The sequence below is a fragment of the Nannobrachium achirus genome, assembly GCF_963921795.1.
Source record: "Nannobrachium achirus genome assembly, chromosome: 5".
Taxonomy (NCBI): domain Eukaryota; kingdom Metazoa; phylum Chordata; class Actinopteri; order Myctophiformes; family Myctophidae; genus Nannobrachium; species Nannobrachium achirus.
Window position 1 is genome coordinate 12,077,435 of NC_137814.1, and position 21,314 is coordinate 12,098,748.

Sequence of the window (21,314 nt, forward strand, 5' to 3'; positions counted from 1 at the left end):
GAGCTTGTATATCTGCTATTTTTCAATAGCTAAAGTATAACATAATTAAGGCCCCTCCACCACTTTGGGCCCTAGTAACTCAGTCCCACTTTCCTACCCCTTGTGACGCCCCTGTACACCGCTACAGTGGCCCTGTTGTCATTGATACAGCTGGTGCCTATGATGCGGCGGCTGTCATCTCACAGCAGCTACCTGGTGTAGGTTATGTGTGGAAAATTAAGAAAGAGACAGTCCTCTGCTGTGGCCTGGTGACTGGTTGGTGGCACTGACAAAGTGTATTGTGCAGCTACACACTGGCAACTCTCGTGGTGTGGAGATCGCAATTTGTTTTTACACATAAGGTACAAGAAGCTGCATGCAAGTAGGCCGTGTGAAGTCCTCAAAAGTAGACAATTTGTGCCAAAACAACGATATACAATGACAATTAAAAAATAAAAATAAAAAAACGATTAGATCAAATAAGTGTAATAATAATAAGGGTAATAAATAATAATAAAAATGTAAATAGTTTTTTTTTGTATTAATTAGACTCAACAGACTGTCTGGATGCATGCTACTACTAGCCTACTACTACTAATAATAATAATGGAGTAAAACGTCTACAATATTTGCCTCTTGATGTGGTGGATGTATAGGTAGGCCTATAGAATATAACAAATCTGAAAATACTCAACTAACAGTAGCCTACCTCAAAATGGTACTAAAATGTGTGGTCTTTCTTACCTATGCTTTTTTTTTTATTATATGGTTATCGTGCATACAAGAGATTAAAAAGTGTAAATCTTCTTTTATTGTCTTAAAAAAGCTCGCAGTTAAGTTTTATTTTCCTTTTTTCTGACTATATCTACTGCATAGTACTGTGTTCTATCCATACATATGGTTCTATCCGTCTGTCATTCAATGTTATATGAGATACTTTAATGGTTTCCTGTGCAAATAAGCCAAGTGCTTGCTTACTAGGAATAGGATCTCCTTTTAGTTGACCTTGTACCAGTGAACTGTAACGTCATGAAACTGTGTACCTTTTCCCATGCAAACTTATAATAAAGTCTTCAATCAATCAAAGTTAAGTTCAACTAAGGATAGTGTTTTATTCATACATTTCCCCAGCACTGTATCTGTCAGTGTGTCATTTCCTTATTTACAATATCCTAGAGTCCTGACAGAGTGGAGAGCGTTGAAAAGTTGCGCTAGGAGGAGGGGTCTCGCGTTGCTGAACAGATCTGCAAGATGACAACGCGTCAAACCGCCCAATAGACTAGTCTCGCCGCGGCGTGTTTTCAGCTTGCAGATCTGTTCTTTTTTTCCCGGCGCGCAGCGCACCGTTGTGCTACGTACAATGCTTGCGACAGTAACAGGCACACGTGGATGTGTTTATGTCTGCTTGCTGCTCACAGTTTGTGTTTGAAAACCATTCCTTAGATATTAAAAGAGGAACTCGTAAGTATATATCGTTTATAAAAGATAACGCTTTGTATGAAAACAGACACATAGATAAATAGACCTTTATTTACATGCGTTAGTGGGAAAACGTGTACTATTAGTCTATCCTCCTTATATCCCCTGACTGATAGCTTATAACTGCTGCTGTTTGACTTACCTGTTGTTCCACCTTAGTACAGGTGACTGTTTAATTCATTTCATTATTATAGTGTGTGCTGTGTTTTGATTGATTGAAGACTTTATTAGAAGTTTGCATAGGAAAAGGTACAGTTTCATGACGGTACAGTTCACTGGGCAACAGTCCGCCATTCCGAAACACCGCTATTCCGAAGCAGGGTTAGGGTTAGGTTTAGGGTTAGGGTTAGGGTTAGGGGTAGGGTTAGGGGTAGGGTTAGGGTTAGTTAGGGTTAGGGTTAGGGTAAGGGTTAGGGTTAGGGGTAGGGTTAGGGTTAGAAGTCAACGTTCGGAATAGCGGTGTTTCGGAATGGCGGGGTGTACTGGTACAAGGTCTACTAAAAGGAGATCCTAGAAAAGACTAAGCTTATTTCCACAGGAAACCATTTAAGTATCTCATATAACATTGAATGACAGACGAATAGAACACTACAATGTTATTAAGTTGTCAACCCTGTAGTTAAGGTTTCGAACCCAACAAGGTATGATATACCAGTAGGTCTATATTTCTCAATGGAAGACCATGGAGCAGCTCGTTGTAAGAATAGGCTACACAATATAGTCTAATATGTGGTTCCATAGACTGTAAAACTGTGGTTCAGACAAGAAAATGTAGTTTCTGTTTTTAAACTTTAGAGCTGGATAGACCCCTGTTTCTGAACAAACATTCTTTATTACTATCAGATACAGAGCTGTAAGACTTATTTTAACAAAACCAATATAATTTACATCCCCACCCAGTTATTTAAAGCTTCATATTTGAAGAGGGGGGATCCATCACAACAAGAACACCCAAGGTCCCCCCTGGGGTGTGCTGTGCAGTGGTTTACTGGTCCCACTCCGGTCCCGGAAGCGTTTTCCCCATGCATTTCATCCATAGACATTTCATAAAGTATTTATTTAAACGTCTTTTAAGCCTTGGACAAAGCCACCCCGGCTTGTGAGGAATCGTGACAATAAACATTTTTTTTTGCATGCGATTAACTAGAAAGCTGAAAAATGACAAGGGTACAACACTGTGTACATCATTTTTGTCAAATCTGTAGAAACTACAATCCCTCAAAGCATTAATTTGCGAATTACATTTATTTCTTGACATATATGCCATAAACCACACTCAGTTTAGTTATCCAGTCCAGGATATGGCCTGACATGTAGTGATGTTCATCTCTGAGGGCACTCTTATCTTCATCTTTAATATAGCGCAACATGAAGAAGAGTTAACATGAAGTGCATTAATCTGCCGGGCCCGGCAGGGGGCAGTAGCTATTTCCGTGGTAGCCGCGAGCTCAACCAATCACAGACGTCGATGTGACCGGATGTACATTCTTAGCCGTATGAGTAATGTAGTTCTTCTCCGTGCGATCTTTATTAAACATGTTTTTACTTAAACTAGAGTGATTGCATGTATACTCGGGGGTTCTACAGGAGCATATAGAACCATTTTACAACTACAAGTTACGACTTAGGGTCGTTTCACACTCTAATAAAGAGCCTAACTAATTTCGGTTCGGGAGGGCTCCCCGACCCGAAATTGTTTAGGTTCGGGGGGAGTTCATCCATACCTTTTTAACGGCTAGTGCCGAAGTCGCATGTAAATATTGGAGGTCTGTGGCATGAAAACGTTTGTGGCCGAGAAATGAGCGTTGCAGGGCGGATACATATGACTGGCCCTCGCGGCTGCACGCTGCTGGAGGTCCAGTGACTGGCAGTGAGCAGCAGCGCAGCGGGGTCTCTCTGTCTCTCATCACTCTCGAAAACATTCAATCTACAAGCTCACATTATAGACGTGCCGCCTCTCTTTCTGCATGCATCACAGTCACAATTCGTCGCGGAGCTTGCAGGTCGGCTATAAACCAACACGAAACCCTACTAGCAAAGTTGTGTTTACTTTAAGCTCTTCTTTCCTCTTGAAAACGGTCAGCGACTAGCTACCTGCGAGACGCAGCAAATCCGTGTGTGTGTGTGTGTGTGTGTGTGTGTGTGTGTGTGTGTGTGTGTGTGTGTGTGTGTGTGTGTGTGTGTGTGTGTGTGTGTGTGTGTGTGTGTGTGTGTGTGTGTGTGTGTGTGTGTGTGTCTCGCGCGCGCACCTCCACTCTCCAGCGAGAGCCAGCTGACAATGTATCCGCTCTGCAATGCCCAATACACGGCCACACGAGCATTTGGAAGTCGGCGTGTCCCCCTCTCAAACGACCGCTGTTTCCTTGGATTCACAGCCGAGAATATGCACTTGAAGCCGGGCTGAATGGATGAGAAGACACCGCTGAGTACCGAAATTAAGTCGGGAGGTCACAACATTTCGTCAGCACCGTAGAGCCGAATTTAGTCGCTTGACGCCCCCCCGAACCGGGGGATGCGAACCATATTTGGGTTCGCCTAGTGCCGAACCGAAATTAGTTAGGCTCCTTATAACGGTATGAATCGACCCTTAGTGGCTGATAATGAAAAACCCTATGGTGAAAATTAATTGTCAGTTTACTTCCGGGACCTCACTGCGATGCTCTATACTATAGCCCTGTCAATCTGAGGTTTGACCCAAAAGAAATTGCAATAGTAATGGTTCAAGGTTTTTTATGATCCTTAGGGTCATCCAAAACACATGTTAAAAATCTTCCAAAATATTCTTAGTGGATCAAGGTAAATTCAGGGGCTTCCAGTTTGGGTGCCTTGACTGCCTTCACTTACTATACAGGGAAAAAAAAAGACCTTAAAAAATCTTCTTTAAGTAGCATGTGAGGGGTCTAACTAGGGGTTTTTCGTGATTCTGAATCCATTGCAAGCATTTGTTTTGCACAAAAAACATTCCTCGGGCTAAAAATGGACCCACAAAAGTGTGAAAAGTGATGACTCATCACTAAACCATCACTATACCAGTGTTGTGGGTCCGTTTTTGGCCCGAGGAATGTTTTTTGTGCAAAACAAATGCTTTCAATGGATTCAGAATCATGAAAACCACCTAGTTAGACCCCTCACATGCTACTTAAAGAAGATTTTTGGGGGGTCTTTTTTCCTGTATAGTAAGTGAAGGGACCCAAACTTGAACCCCCTGAATTTACCTTGATCCACTAAGAATATTTTGGAAGATTTTTAACATGTGTTTTGGATGAGCCTAAGGATCATAAAAAGCCCTGAATGATTACTATTGCAATTTCTTTTGGGTCATGCCCCTTTTTAGCTTAGATTGACTGGCCTACTAGGCAACCTTAGGCATGTGTGCCAGTGATCACTGGCATACATGTAGAGCGAGGATTTATCTTTTTAAAATGAAATATTAAAACATTTAGTGCAGGATGTTATTTGCAGTGCAAGTGTATCTACATTCATACAAACTGTCTGTGACTGCGGAGGGAGTCTTGGAGATAGGTGGGTTATTGGAGTCTAATGATCATTACAATGTCCTGATGTGAAAGAACATATTTCAAAAGTAAATAAAGGCCGTTTTGTGGACAATCAAAATCTGTTGGAAATACCGGGTAGTTTATCTTTATGTCATAATTAAACATAATGACTATCAAGAAGAAGAAAAAAAAAAAACAGAAACATTGTACATTTGCTTTAGTGTATTGACGTGTTTTCTGTTGATTCTGATTCCAGGGCGAGAGGAGGATGGAGCACCTGCCAGGAGACAACTCCAGGTACAAAGATGTCGACTACTGGGACGAGAGGTACCTGAAGGAGCCGTGCTTTGATTGGCTGGGGGAGTACGCCAAGTTCCAGCATCTACTGGAGCAACACGTCAAGAAAGAAGACTCCATTCTGGTGCTAGGTTGGTGGGACGTTTGATTATCATGGATTGATTGGTTGTTTGGTTTGATTGATGTTTTTGATTGGATGAAATTGGTATCCATTCCTGCCGGCTGAAAATGTATTTTGTGTGTACCAAAGATCTAGCGAGAAGGATCTGCAAAACATTGAAGTGGTCAGGTAGTCATCAGATCGTTAAAGTTGTACCATGTAACTTTTTTTATAACTGTTAAATCGCTAAAGTTTTAGAACACCCACTCCGTTATTTTCAGCTTCTGAAGCCTTCTCTTTATATGTTTTCTATGATCCTGGCCGTGGACCGGATTTCGCGCCAAAATGACGTAATCTGCATCATCTGTATACGTTGTGTATACGTTGCCCAATCACATCGCCGATCATGCACACATGGTACACTACCGGCCAATCACAGCTTATCTGCTCTGGTCTCCAGGAAGCGCCTCCGCTTGGCTACAGTGTTTACCATGGTGAAGGATTTTAACCTCTTAATCCACAAATCCTGGCCAGAAAATTACGTTCTACCATGCGTTCTACCCCTCCACGGATTACTATCGGTCGCGGTGGTTTGCGGCGCCGCTCCGGTGGTCCGCGGCGGTGGTCCGCGACGACTCCGGCCGAATAACGGCCGAAAAAAGCAATACCGCTACTGACCACTAGTTGAACTTACACAGTATAGCTTTAAAGTATTTCACACTACACAAGTGTCTTCCTTGAAATCGGCTGTCATAATAAAGTTGTGGTTTTCACAACACGATTGATCCCCGAGAAGGGATCACACATTGCACGACATTTCACAGGACTCATAGCCGAGTTGTAGACGAGACCAGAGCGACCCCTTTGGGTGTTTTTGGCCAATGGGAGGGAGTGATGTTGGACATTGCATGACGCTCAGGGATTGGTTGTTGTTTTGGTGTGTGCGCTCACTCAGTGCGCTGCTGGAATCTGTGTGAATCTCAGTGAATGAAGTTGGAGCGATAAACTGAGCATAACGTCTCTGCCAGAGGTCAACGTGTCGATCCTCCTTTTCTTGTGTCCATGTGTTATTTATTGTGTTGCGAATTTTTTGTTTTTTTGATGTACAAAACAACGCTTCTCACAGTGCTTATCGCAGCCCAGTTGGCAATAGAGACAAATATCTAACCTGCCAGATATTCCGAAACGCTTGATGGTTGCTTTCCTTATCCTGTTCGCCATGTAAAGCTCTCATCATATAGAACACTTTTAATTACAGATGTGACCACATATTTTATCGTGCAATGATGTTGTCGCCGAGGCTTTCACACACAAAGAGCAAAACCTTGGCGAGCAAAGCCCGATGTTGTGTCAGATCGGGGGTTTTGTCGGCGAGCGCCAAAAATGGTCGGCGACAGCATAATCGGAGCAAATATCTTACAGTAATGAACACATAGAGATATAGCAGGGATGTTCGACTGATTGTGAACCAGGGACAACCATCCTGACTAAGAATCCATTTTGGGGCCTCTCTTGTGTCGGCTGAGGATGTGGGTTAAGATTTTTTTTAATTTTTTTTCTATTCTTGGTTATATCGTCTTTCAGTACTTCCTGAAGTCTTGCAAAACAAGATTTTTCCCGTTTGGGACACAAACACGGTGGAGCATATTCTAAGTCTGTATTAACCACTCTGTAGCTCAGGAGGTAGAGTGGGTTGGCCAATGATCCATGGGTCGGCGGTTCAAATCCCAGCCTCTCCTGTCTACATGTCGAAGTGTCCTTGGGCAAGACACTGAACCCCAAGTTGCTCCCGGTGAGCTGGTTGGTGCCTTGCATGGTTTCCACCGCCACCGGTGTATGAATGGGTGAATGTAATGCACATTGTAAAGCGCTTTGGATAAAAGTGCTATATAAATGCACCATTTACCATTTATAACATCAGATTAAGGTATGAAAATGGGTTGTCCGGAATTCTCCTTTGACAGAGTCTGTGGATCTCAATTAGACACATATTTTATAGTTTTGTAGTTTATTGTCTTGTTTATTATCTTGTTGTGATTGTCTTTGACTGTGGTGTCTTTTAACTGTGGGGTATTTACCTTGTATCTTTTCTGAATTGACCCATGAGCAAAACTATTTAAATTACATCTAATCTAAACTAATATAATCCACTTGACCTATGTTTGGGTTGCAGACCAATGTTTATGGGGTGAGTGAATATTCCCATTTTTTCATTTCCTACATAAAAAATAAATATAAAAAAGGATTTATATATATATGTTACAGTATGTTCAAGAAACCAGTAAAAGTTGTCAAGGAGCACTCGTTTTGACGTTCACCACACACTAATCACCACCAGATGGCGACGTCAGCCACTGCTCTGCCATTCACCAGAGTGTATATAAGAGAGTTACGTCACGCTTTGAACTCGCCGCAGACCGGAAGTGTTTACTCTTTATTTACTAGCCTAGCCTAGCCTAGCCTAGCCTAGCCTAGCCATTAGCTCCATTGTAGTCACTTGGACAGGGCGTTTAACGTGCGCTTGCCCAGGCCTTACGGCCTGGGCATAAATATAACGATTGCATTCACCACGGCTTCGTAACTCGCGCGGCGCTCCGCCGGCCGCGCGGCCCTGGCCCGCTCTTCGCGGCCACTCGCGCCTGCGGCGCTCGGGGGCGAAGAGCAGGACCAAGGTCCGCTGGCCTTCGCGCCGCTTGGGGCTTCGTGGACCCAGGGGGTCCGCGTCTCGAATGTGCTGTTTCTCTAATATACTATATAGTATATTAGAGAAACAGCACATTCGAGACGCGGAGCACTCGTGGTGCGGCACGGGGCGGAGCAAGCGGTCGCCACAACAACGTACTCCAGGCGGTGCGCCGCTCTATTGTCCACGACACTGCGAGCGGCTACCGAAGCCCCCCTGTATCCACGAAGCCCAAACGAGTTACGAGGCCCCCCTGGGTCCACGAAGCCGCAGGCGCGAGTGGCCGCGAAGAGCGGGCCAGGGCCGCGCGGCCGGCGGAGCGCCGCGCGAGTTACGAAGCCGTGGTGAATGCAATCGTTATATTTATGCCCAGGCCGTAAGGCCTGGGCAAGCGCACGTTAAACGCCCTGTCCAAGTGACTACAATGGAGCTAATGGCTAGGCTAGGCTAGGCTAGGCTAGGCTAGGCTAGTAAATAAAGAGTAAACACTTCCGGTCTGCGGCGAGTTCAAAGCGTGACGTAACTCTCTTATATACACTCTGGTGAATGGCAGAGCAGTGGCTGACGTCGCCATCTGGTGGTGATTAGTGTGTGGTGAACGTCAAAACGAGTGCTCCTTGACAACTTTTACTGGTTTCTTGAACATACTGTAACATATATATATATATATATATATATATATATATATATATATAATTTCAAAAGATAGATTTATTTTAAACAAAACAAAGTCATGACAGCAACTATGCAAACTGGCTCCATCTTCTCTATAACAGACTTTTATTTTGATTAGATTTTTTTATCAATGCCATCAGCATACTCCTGATATGACTCACTGGCACAACATTGTAAGAGTTATTTATTGGCTTGAAATGTTCAAAACCTTCCAGAAGATGTCACTCTAACATAGAAATACACCCCGTGTCCAGCTCAGTTCCGCTTCTTACCTGCAAGTATTTATCTCTTGGGGTCATTATTAATTATGCAGCCAGAAGCTTGATAATATACTGTATCTTTTTAAAAGCTTATGAATAAGATCGAAGAATTCTATCCACTCAATGTAGTAGTAACAACTTTTACATTTGCATAATTAAAACCAATGCATTTCAAGAGTACCCGTCGCATGCATTTTGGCATTTGTGGCCTTCACAATCGTTTGTCCTTAACACTTAAACAATTGTGAAAATAGCAACAACAATACCTCCAAACGCTTCATATTGCCCTGCCTGCACCCATGTAACGTTGTAGCATGGAACCAGTGGTGTAAATTTCACTTTACTGGAGTATTTCCAATTGTCAGTAATTCTATTTCTACTGCAGTACATCTCAGAGACAAATATTATACTTTTATTCCACTTATTTGAAAACTTACTTTGTGGACTTGTATTATTACTAAAACATTCATTACCCACTTCAGCCCTATATACATTTCAACCATTTGAAAATTGCCGATCTACAAGCTCACAATGCGTTGTGAGCTTATAGATCGGCTATTTTCAAAATATTTTTATTCATTTAATACATTTGAAAACTTGTGTAAGGGCCCGGTCACAGAGCGCTTTAATTCTACCTATGAGGGCGGATTCTTCCAATGCATTACAAAGGGAATGGGGCGTTTTGTTTTTGCAGAAATCCGCAAATGGCAGCAAACCGCTCCATTCCCATTGAAATGCATCGGCAATGCAGGGGTTTTCAAAGTGGGTGATGGGGCACCCTGGGGTGCCGCGACGGCAGTCCAGGGGTGCCGCGAGATAATTTGATAATATTTGGAATTTATTTTGGACACTTAAATTTAGTATAATTTTAAACTAAATACATTTTCTAACCAGTTCTAACCAAAATGTCTATTATCTCAACGTTTTCCTCGCAACATAATCACTAAAATATTGTCACTGTCGGGCAGAAACCTCTGTCGCACAAAACTAGTGAAAACAGCCGATCTACAAGCACACAACGCCTCGCATCGCGAGGCGTTGTGTGCTTCGTGTACATTTTATAGATGATAAATACAAAACGAACGGTTTTGGACATACAAGGTTTCCACCCGACAACGACGGTATGCTATAAATTTAAGGTGCTGGGAGTGAAAATTATAATGTAGGGGTGCCTCGGATTAAAACAATATTTATGGGGTGCCCTGAAACAAAAACGTTTGGGAACCCCTGCCCTCATGGAACATTCGGCATAATGAGTACTTTCTACTTTTAGTACTTGGTATATTGTACTTTTACTCAAGTCATTTTAGAATCTCAACATTGCAGCATTGATACTTTTACTTAAGTAAAGAATGTGAGGACCTTTTTCCATCACTGTGTGGAACCATGGAGTAGTGCAGCTCTAACCAGCAGCCGTGATTAAAAAAAGTGGCACAGACTATTATTAGAACTGTTTCGGTGTATGAATGTGATCAAACCTGACATTATTCCTCAAGGTTGAAGCTGTAGCTGCTCACTTGGGAGTTACACTCTTTTCTATATAGTTTATATTTTGGCCTGATGATGGCGATAGAGGACAGGTACCATAGGAGGATTGGGGGGAGGCGGTCCCTCAAATAAATCAGTTAATCTTATACGTATCATATATCGGCCGCTATTTCACCTTTTTTGATGACAGCGGTTTTGGCAGTTATGTCTTCAAGCGTATTTTTGCGACCGTAGGTCATAGTTTACTATCAGAACCGCCACATCTTGTCCGTGTCTGTCCGGACGGACGAGTAACGCTTGTTGATTTTTGATTGACTCTCACTCTCTTGACATGTCAATCTTGTGTGGGAAGTTAACATTGTGGCCTAAGGGTGGCGCTAGAGGCAAGGCCACTCAGTGTCTCTCTCTCTCATTCAGGTCCTCCTGACTTCATCCATCATTTCAAAAGTGGCCTGAAAAAGGTCATTTTCCCTTTTTTCTTTTTCTCCTCTGTAAATATAGCTATTTGCAAATGTGTTGATGACATGCATTAATGTGATAATATTCTATGTTCTGTTGATGAATCGAATATGTAGGACCACAATGGAAACACGTCCCCAAGACTTTTTTTTGTGTTTTCCTTTTAGCGGAAAAGTGTTTTATTGCACCAATGCACCTACATATTTTTGACTAATAAAGTATTCAATCAATCCTCATCATCAGAAGTAGGTGGCATCCTCTTGGGGTGTATGAAGGTACACAGAAAATTCCTTGGCAATCCAGAGACACATATTTAGTTTTAGCAACGGGCCAAAGGACATCCTTTAGACATCCTCTGAGACCCGCCACCACCACTAGCACTGCTGAAAACATCCTTTGTTAGACTGCTGTACAGCTACACGCCACTTGAGGGCTCTAGTTGTCTATGTGCTTGTGCAGTGCACAGACCTTGTTTATGTACACACAAACACACACACACACACACACACACACACACACACACACACACACACACACACACACTGTGTGTGTGTTGTCTTGTATTACTGACTGTAGTTTGCATGTGGGTCTAGAGGGTTCGTTACATTTGTGTCAAGGAGTGACGAGGGCTTTCTAGTGCGTGTGCGCGCCTGCTTGCGTGCGTGTGTGCTGGTGAGGGTAAAGGCAGTGGATTGGAGAGATCGCAGAACACTCCCATCATCATGTCTCGCTCTCCGTTCGCCTGGACAGCTACATACCTTCATCATTCCACCTTCTTATTCGCCCTCTTCTTGTATTGACGAGGGCTATACCTACCTACCTTAGTTGTGGTGCCGCCCATCGCGACCGATTCCATTTAGCTAAAGCAAGGGACCCCTCTCCGACTGTTGAACTTACAAACTGTCCCTGTCCGCCTGTCGGTTGTATTTTGATTGATTGAATACTTTACTAACAGGTAGTATAGTCAGAGGTCATGCAAAAATTATCCTTCAAGAGCCAATAAAAGGACACACACACACTGGTAGCCAAAGTGCCCACATTTGATTATCAACACAGAGTAATGAAAACCAAAGTTTCTGCAGCAAACTGCCTTCTTGAGGTTATGGTTATTTTTCAAAGCGAACATTTTTAACTCAAATTTTGCTTTCCGGAGGTCCCTGGCAAAAAATATCTTTGAACCACTGCAGTAGTACACAAGTTTTTGGGCTACTTTTGCAACACGCTGTTAAAAATTCCAGAACAAAAAACAAAACTAGTTGGAACCACAGAGATGCAAAGATTCCGCCCGACAGACAGACAAGCCACCATATCGTTGTTGTTGGGTGGAAACCTTGTATGTCCAAAACCTTCCTTTTTTTTTTTTTAAACGATTTAAAGTAGTGAAAATAGCAATCTACAAGCACACAGCGCCTCGCATCGGCGTTGTGTGCTTAGATTGCGTAGATCTGATATTTTCACTACTTCTGTGAAACACTTTTGTATGATGAAGCAGGGCTTTAATTTTGCCCCAAAAAAAACATAAACTTGTGAAACTTGGAGATACAAGGTTTCTGCCCGACAGTGATGATATAGAAACAACCTGCTTCACCTCTCTCTCTCTGTCTCTCTCTCTCTCTCTCTCTCTCTCTGTCTCTCTCTCTCTCTCTCTCTCTCTCTCTCTCTCTCTATCTCCTGTCTTCGTGCTACTGCAGCGTTCACAAGCCAAGGTAAAGCGCCCTCGGCTCTGCATGCTAATATGTTGAATTAATAAGTCTATAAACTTTTACTGAGCATCTTTTTTTCCCCCCTGTACATCGCAACGATGCAACGCAATGCGTTTTGCTCTGAAACGAGAACAAATACAAGTGGGGGAACTAAAAAGATGGTGGTAACGGAACGGAACGGACGGAGAAAAGCCTCCTGACACCAATATACTGTAACGAGGAAAACCTTGTTCCATATGGTATGTGTGCGTGTGTGCGTGTGTGTGTGTGTGTGTGTGTGTGTGTGTGTGTGTGCGTGCGTGTGTGTGCGTGTGTGTGTGTGTGTGTGTCGGTCTCAGAGGACACCCCCCCCCCCATCCCTCCCACACACACACTAGCAGAAACATGGAATCGCACGTTTCTATCAAGCCACGTGCTACTTTCTTCTCATGTAGAGTATATACACACACACACACACACACACACACACACACACACACACACACACACGTACATGAGAGACAGAGGGCTATATATAGGGTATCTCACTGTATAAACGTGTTAACCATGCTCACGTGTCCTACAGATATGAGAGAGGCTCTTAGAAGCACTCACAACACACAGCATCCACACGCACGCACGCACGCGCACACGCACGCACGCACACACACACACGCACGCGCACACATTGACAACTGTACTTGTGGGGACATCAAAAATGTAGGTCGACATTGAAAATAGCTGAACATTGCCACAAAATAACATAAAGAAATTGCCGTTCTGCAGGCTTACAACGTATCGATGCGGCAATGTTTTGGTTTGTGGCATCGCCACCAAACTAAGTACCGTTTCTTTTGTGAGGATGAGGAAATGTCTTACAATGTCTTATTTCTCACATTCTTCTATTTGTGTAGCAGCAGCACAGAGCCTCTGCCTTATAACCAAAAGCCTAATATCTCCCCCTTTAGGCTAGCGGTGCACGCACGCACGCACGCACGCACGCGCGCACACACACACACACACACACACACACACACACACACACACTCTGAAAGTGAAAAAAAGATTACCTGGCCGTACGTCAATTTATTTCAGAGTTGAATTAACACAACGGCTCAAAATCCATAGTGTTAATTCAACTCTGAAATAAATGGTCTTGGCAAGAAAATGTATGCTTGACTGTATTTATGTGGGTGGGTGGGTGGGGTTACTCTACTCGTTCGTCATACAGTAACATCCTGGGTGCTGAGTGATGGAGTGTACTCTGAGAGTTAAATTAACACTGTGTTTTACTAGGCAGATGGAGGTCATTTCCATTAGAGACTAATCTGAGAGGGAGAGGGAGAGGGAGAGAGATCCATGCTGATGGGATCTTCAAGCGTCTCTCTCATTCCAGGGTCCTCCGTATGTGTCTCCTTTCTCCTCCTCCTCCTCATCATACTGCAGTAGTACACAATCTTTTGGTCTACTTTTGCAAGACACCGTTACATTCCGGGAACTAGTTGGAACCACGGAGATGCAATGTTTCCACCCGACATACGTTATTTTAAAAACGATTTAAAGTAGTGAAAATGCGAGGTATTGTGTGCTTGTAGATCTGCTATTTTCACTACTTTTGTGCAACACTTATGGGTGACACTCATCCACATCACTGTCATCCCTTTGCACCCATTTGTTTCTCTCTTCTCTATTTCTACTTCTCCTGTCTGTCTGTCTGTCTGTCTGTCTGTCCGTCTTGTTTGCCACCGATTAATCGCTAATGTTCACTCGTTACCTTTCCGCCCTGAAGTAATCTTTGTCGTACACATTCCTCTACAGATGTAAAAGAGTGGGGGAAATAGTTTTTCTTTTCTTTCCCTGTACCACCTCCCAATGTATTTCTCAGTTTCACAAATGTGTTTTAAGAATTTACAATAGAGAAAGAAAGAAAGGAAACTTAAGATAGTCACAGAAATATACATACCACACATTAGGCAAAATATCACCGTCGCTTGGGCAAGTGATAGAGCCAAAGCAGCAGCAGGTGGTTGTAGTGATGGTCAGTGATAATGTCAAAGTATCTTACGGGTCAAGTTTTACATTTTCAGAGAGAGTCAACATTTGTCATCCCCCTGAAATGGAACAGACAAGATGCTGGCACGCAACTATAGGCAGGGTTCCCAGTTCCCACGATCATGAAATTCCTGGAAATATTTTGAAATTAGAAAAAAAAAAATCCAGTACTGGAAAAGTTTTGGAATTGATCAAGGGTCCTGGAAAGTCATGGAAAAATATTTAGTTATGCATAGTATTTGGATATTGATTTAGTTAAAAACATTTTCTAAAACATAACATGTTATAACATAATATGTAACATGAGTAGTTTTTCGCCGAACGGGCTGCGTGATTGCAGCTTAATGTATGCAACTAGAAGTTCGGGCTACTTCGCTGCCCTCATTCTAGGCCCTTCGGGTGCTCGCAGCTGTCGCTTGATGCAAACATGCACGGCCATCATAACTGTCTGTACGGGTCCATTTGGTTCCATGCATTTGCAGGGATGCGCTCATTGCTTCTTTTTTGCCGAGCAAGGAAAATACGTCTTGATGCTTGATGTTGTTGTTGGTATGTGAAGAAGCGGGGGGGAAGGGGACGCTGCTCTAATTTTCCAGCATGTTGTGAGTGTGCCACGTGACGTGATCACAACATCCGGGTATCGTGGTAGGTAACTGAATTCAGTAGGCAAGCAACTGTGGTGTAACATTCCGCCACGTGATCGATGCCCTAGTATAAGTGGTATAGCAAATAATTTCTCATGGGATTATACCATAATACCATTCTATGCTCTATTTGTTATATAGGCTTATATACAGTAGGCCTGGAAATTGCTTTAAATATTCTGGAAAAGTTTTGGAAATGTTTTGGAAATTCATTGGTAAAAATGTGTGGGAACCCTGTGTATAGGCATATACAATTCTTTGCTAAATTCACTCTGCCACCATAACGTGGAAAGCCCTCACATCATACATGAAACAATGTCTTCTTTCAAAACTGGACTCTCAGAAAACTACAAGTGAAATCCTCAGCCTCTTTTTTTTCTCTTTTTTCCCCCCAGCAGCTTCTACATCTGCATGTCCCCAAAAAACATGTTTGATATTTTTCCAAATCTTTCAAAAACTGCAGTTTTTGAAAGATTTGAAAAAATATCGAACATGTTTTGGAGGACGTCCCTGGCACAAAACCTTTTCAGATGGGGGGCCAAATACATACAGATCCTTCTCGAAAAATTTGAATATTGTGTGAAAAAGCATTGCAGATGCCATAGCACCCCAAATCATAACTCACTGCGGAAACTTCCCACTGGAAAGCAAACTCTGACTTCAGAAGGTTGTCATTTCTCTATTATAAATCCTTGTTTTGAGTGGTCTCGTGTAATATTGTAAAGTTTCGAAATATGGACATTTGTTATTCATGACAAATCCAGAATTTTAACAAAAAAAGGTTTGGAATAATTCACTGAATGAATGTCCAATGTATTTAGAATATATGAAAGTTTCAAGAAATATATGAAAGTGTCAAGAAATTGTACTTTTACACAATATTCAAATTTTTTCGAGAAGGATCTGTATGGATTTGGGGGTCCTTGACATGAGAATCAGTGTGCGCGCGTATCAAGGCACAGTGTGTCCTATACACATACAGCCATTACAGTGTGATGTAACCCTCATTAGCCACTGGGCAGGCAGTGTGCTACCACCCTGGGGCTCTGAGCAGCATGACATTGTTTCAAAGCACTATCTGACCCTTGTATCGACTTGTGGCCGTGTGTGTGTGGTTGTGTGTGTGTGTGTGTGTGTGTGTGTGTGTGTGTGTGTGTGTGTGTGTGTGTGTGTGTGTGTGTGTGTGTGTGTGTGTGTGTGTGTGTGTGTGTGTGTGTGTGTGTGTGTGTGTGCGCAGGGGCGTCGCACCAAATTCTGGGCCCTGGGTACACGGATTCACTGCGGGCCCCCCCATTAATGTTCTTCATAGGGGGAGGGGGTTTAACACATTTAGACTGGGAACGCATTATTACGCATTATTTTGGGCTTTAACTATTGAAAAATAGCACATATACAAGCTCACAGCGTGGCACCGAGTGCCGCGCTGCAAGCTTGTAGATCTGCCACTTGAAAAAAATCAAATCCTTCTAAGGTTTTTTGAAAAACCTATGTTTCTATGTCAGTGGTGCTCAAACCTTTTCATGTGAAGGACCCCCCAAAATGATATGCATTTGGCCATGGACTGCCATCTCAAAATATCTAGTTCCAGGGACCCCCCCCCCCCCCAGAAGCTAAATTTCAGTTACAAATGTTCGCTTTAAAAATAACATATATTGAAAGATTTGAATACATTTTCACGACTTTTCAAAAATAGCAGATCTATAAGCTTGCAGCACGGCACTCGGTGCCGCACTGTGAGCTTGTATATCTGCTATTTTCCGATAGTTAAAGTATAAAATAATTAAGGCCCCTCCACCTTGGGCCCTAGTAACTCCAGTCCCACTCCCCCCCCCTTGTGACGTGTGTGTGTGTGTGTGTGTGTGTGTGTGTGTGTGTGTGTGTGTGTGTGTGTGTGTGTATGTGTGTGTGTGTGTGTGTGTGTGTGTGTGTGTGTGTGTGTGTGTGTGTGTGTCAACAAATGTCTCCACAATTATAGAATCATTTTGACAAATTGCACGTTGTGAGAACAGTCGTCCTCCTGGTTCTTAGGTTTGATTTTTTAATCCATTTAGGCCTAGAATTATTGAATGCTTTAACCAGTGAAAAATAGCAGATATACAAGCTCGCTTGTAAATCTGCTATTTTTGAAAAAGTCGTGAAAATGTGTGCAAATCTTTGAAAATATGTATTTTCAAAGCGAACGTTTGTAACTCAAATTTTGCTTCTGGGTGGTCCCTGGAACTAGATATTTTGAGATGCGGGTCCGTGGCCAAATACATATCATTTTGGGGGTCCTTCACATGAAAAGGTTGGAGAACCACTGATATAGTTGTTTCTCAAGAACAGACTGAGCTCCAGTTAAGTGAAAAGGACCTTTTCTTTGATGATGGCTAGCCAGATTGCTGACATAGAAACATATGTTTTTCAAAAAATCTTAGAAGGATTCAAAAGACACTTATAGAATCGGGTCAAAATTCTAATTTTCACGATTTTTCAAAAATAGCAGATCTACAAGCTCGCAGCGCGGCACTCGGTGCCGCGCTGTGAGCTTGTATATCTGCTATTTTTCAATAGTTAAAGCATAAAATAATGACACACAATAATGTTTTCCCCCTGTTCTAATAAATGGGTTAAAAAACGTCCTTACTCACTGGGAGAGTGACGGATGAACCATATGAAAAATGCGCAGGGGAGATTTCACATCAAGCTTAGGGCTGTCACGATTATGACATTTTACGTGACGATTAATTGTCACTCAAATTAATTGCGATTAACGATTTAATTGTGTTTTTGTCATTGAAAATTACATTTATTTTTGGCTTTTAGGCTTTTAGGAAGTTGCACATGGCAGATAACCTAAATATACAGAGAAATTAATTACATATTTGACAACTTTATACTTAAAAAAGAACATTGATGGTGGAAATAGACAATCTACAAGCTCACAACGAGCTGTGAGCTTGTAGATCTGCTATTTCCACTATTTTTTTTATTTTATTTACATTTTTAATATATGAACATTTTTCAACATGGAAACGATTATGACGATTATGTCAAATAATCGCGATTATGTCAAATAATCGCGATTAGATGATTATGTAATTGTGACAGCCCTAGAATTTGCACGTTGATGCTTTTAGTCGTAGTGGAGCAAAATGGTAAATGGTAAATGGTGCATTTATATAGCGCTTTTATCCAAGGCACTTTACATAGATTGTGCATTACATTCACCCATTCACACACATTCTCCCCCATGCTCCCCCCCCCCCCCCCCCCCCCTTTTTATTTTATTTTTTCTGCCTTTGTATTTGATATTATGCTTTTGAAACTGATATTATCCTAGATAAAGTACTATGTTCTATCTGTCTGTCTTTCAATGTTATATGAGATACTTAAAGTGTGGTTCCTGTGGAAATAAGCCTCGGCTTTCTAGGATCTCCTTTTAGTTGACCTTGTACCAGTGATTTGTACTGTCATGAAACTGTACTTTTTTCTATTGCAAACTTCTAATAAATTCTTCAATCAATCAATCAATCAATCAATCAATCAATCAATCAATTCATACACCGGTGGCGGAGGAAACCATGCAAGGCAATTAGGGGTTCAGAGTCTTGCTCAAGGAGTCAAGGACCCTTCAACATTAACTCAGGAGGAGCCCGGACTGGGAATCCTTGGGGAACCCTTCGTGCTCTAATAACGGTTTCTCTACCCCTGAGCTATGCCGCCCCAAATCAACCTAGTTTCAAAATATCGTTACGCATCCATCGCCACGTAATATTTGCGTTCTGTGTGGATGTATTCATGACACAAATGCAGTTTAAAATGAATTAATCACACAAGATGAGAAGGTTATGGTTAGGATTAGACACTTATAGGTTAAAGGGGTTGGTTTTAGGGTTATGCTGGTTTATACTTAGTTGTATATTGAGGTTGCGTACCGAAGGCGTTGTGAGATTGTAGATATGCTATTGTAGTTAGGAATGGGAACGTTTCTAGTTCACTCCATAAGACTTTAGGATTTACAAATGGCAACAAGAAAATAAAAAAGGTTTAAAATTGCTTTGCTAAACCATCCTCACAAGTATAAAGCGTGTGTGTGTGTGTGTGTGTGTGTGTGTGTGTGTGTGTGTGTGTGTGTGTGTGTGTGTGTGTGTGTGTGTGTGTGTGTGTGTGTGTGTGTGTGTGTGTGTGCGCGCGTGCTGTAGTGTGTGCGTGTGTTGCCAACATTAGCAAGCATTAGCGATGATGAACACACATGCTGGCCTGGTCCAATGATATGATATAGTACTTTATTGTCAGTTCACACTGAAATTTGTCTTGCGACACAGCAGCCATGTATGCGAAACATAATATACAAACATTTGACACAGGTAACAAGAACAAGACAGGTTTACATACATAAGGATAATATAGACAAGAGCAGTGTCCACCGCTAAGCCTACCTATGGCCAAACTCTTGATTAAGCCTTAATGTCGACTGATGGACAAAGGACCTTTTTAGTCTGACCTTATTGTATGCAGGAGCACTGGTATCTCCTTCCTGAAGGCAGCAACCTATATTCTCTATGCAACACATGGCTACTATTAGAGGTAATATTTCTTGCCAACCTTAGAATGCTGTTATCATACGTAGTCGTATATATAGCCTCTGACCCGGCGAACAGTTGCCGCTTTTATGAGCCGCCTCGGGCTCCTGCTGATGATGTCATGATGACCCCACACCTCTGTGCCAGGTCATGCCTCCCCAAGGTGCCATGTGATGATGCAATAATAACTAATAACCCCCTTCTATCTTCCACGGCCGCAGTGAGAGGAGAGGACAGCCGTTCAATGACTAGTTGACCAGGCCGTGGACACTATAAGTTCTGTTCGCAATTTTGCAGTGATGAATCAAATGTGCATATACTTGGATCAGCGGGAATTAGGGCATTCACGAATAGTGATTTTTAGTATTCGAATTATTCGACCGGAAAGTATTCGAATAGTCGAATATTCGACAGGACTGGCCAAACTGTCAAATATTAACTAAGCAAGAGGCGAACATTGTGAAAATAGCCGATCTACATGTTCACAACGTCTCGAAACGCGAGGCGTTGTGAGCATGTAGATTTGCTATTTTCACAATATTTATTTGCGGAACCGAGTCACATTAAATGTAATACCTAATTCCAAGTGCTTGTCAGGGTGGGGTTCCCCAGTTCAAATATGTTTATTTTGGGGGTCACGGCCTAAAAAGGTTTGAGAACACCTGGTATAGAGCACAGGCATTGACACTAAGGCTTGCCCACCTGCCCCCGGCAGGTAAATAAAACGTCAGGGCAGGTGAAGTTGGCTTTCAGGTTGCCCGACAGGGCAAGTGATCATTTGAAAGGGGGCACAAATGTCTATAAACACAACACGAGATATCTGTCTAAACACCTGAACGTGGCCAGTGCGCTGTGTCTTCTGGTCTGTGGAATGTAAAATAAGAGCACTATTTACCTATAATGTGCTGTTTTTACTGTTGCTACATTTAAAAATAAAAAATAACAAGTGTGAACCCATAGACATATTCAATCATAGCAAAAGTTTTGGTATTTGGATTTGGAGGTATTGAGGTAGGACATTTTATCGCACAGCCCCAGAAGAGGTGAAGAAATAAGTGTTAAATTGAGCGGTAATTAAAATCGTACCTATCATTTTGGACGATTTACTTTTCGGGCAAGTGGGCATTACCTTCGGGCAAGTAGAACATGACCTGTACTTAAGTGCCTCTGAGACCTCTAAGCTGCGGCTTATAGTCCGTCAATTACGGTATATCATGTGACTCTCAAAGAAGAACATCACAGTTCACACGACGACATCACAGTTCACACGGTGACATCACAGTTCACACGATGAAGCAGAAACGACCTCCCTCGCCACCCTGTCACCCTCGTTGCCCTCGTCTCCTGGACGGGTACCTCACTGGTACTTGGACGGAGCAGTGTGTGTGTGTGTGTGTCTGTCAGCAGGGGCGTCACAAGGGGTAGGAAAGTGGGACTGAGTTACCAGGGCCCAA

At 42.5% G+C, this 21,314-nt stretch overlaps 1 protein-coding gene across 1 annotated transcript in view; it reads left to right on the forward strand.

Moving 5' to 3' along the window:
- Positions 1-5,223: 5,223 nt before the first annotated feature.
- Positions 5,224-21,314, forward strand: part of ece2a (endothelin converting enzyme 2a) — a gene marked incomplete at both ends in the record, with an annotated part of 208,893 nt that continues 192,802 nt past the window's right edge. Inside the window, one exon of the mRNA XM_080725535.1 lies at positions 5,224-5,383. Within this exon, the coding sequence (XP_080581661.1) occupies positions 5,224-5,383 (160 nt within the window). The remainder of the gene's footprint in view (positions 5,384-21,314) is intronic.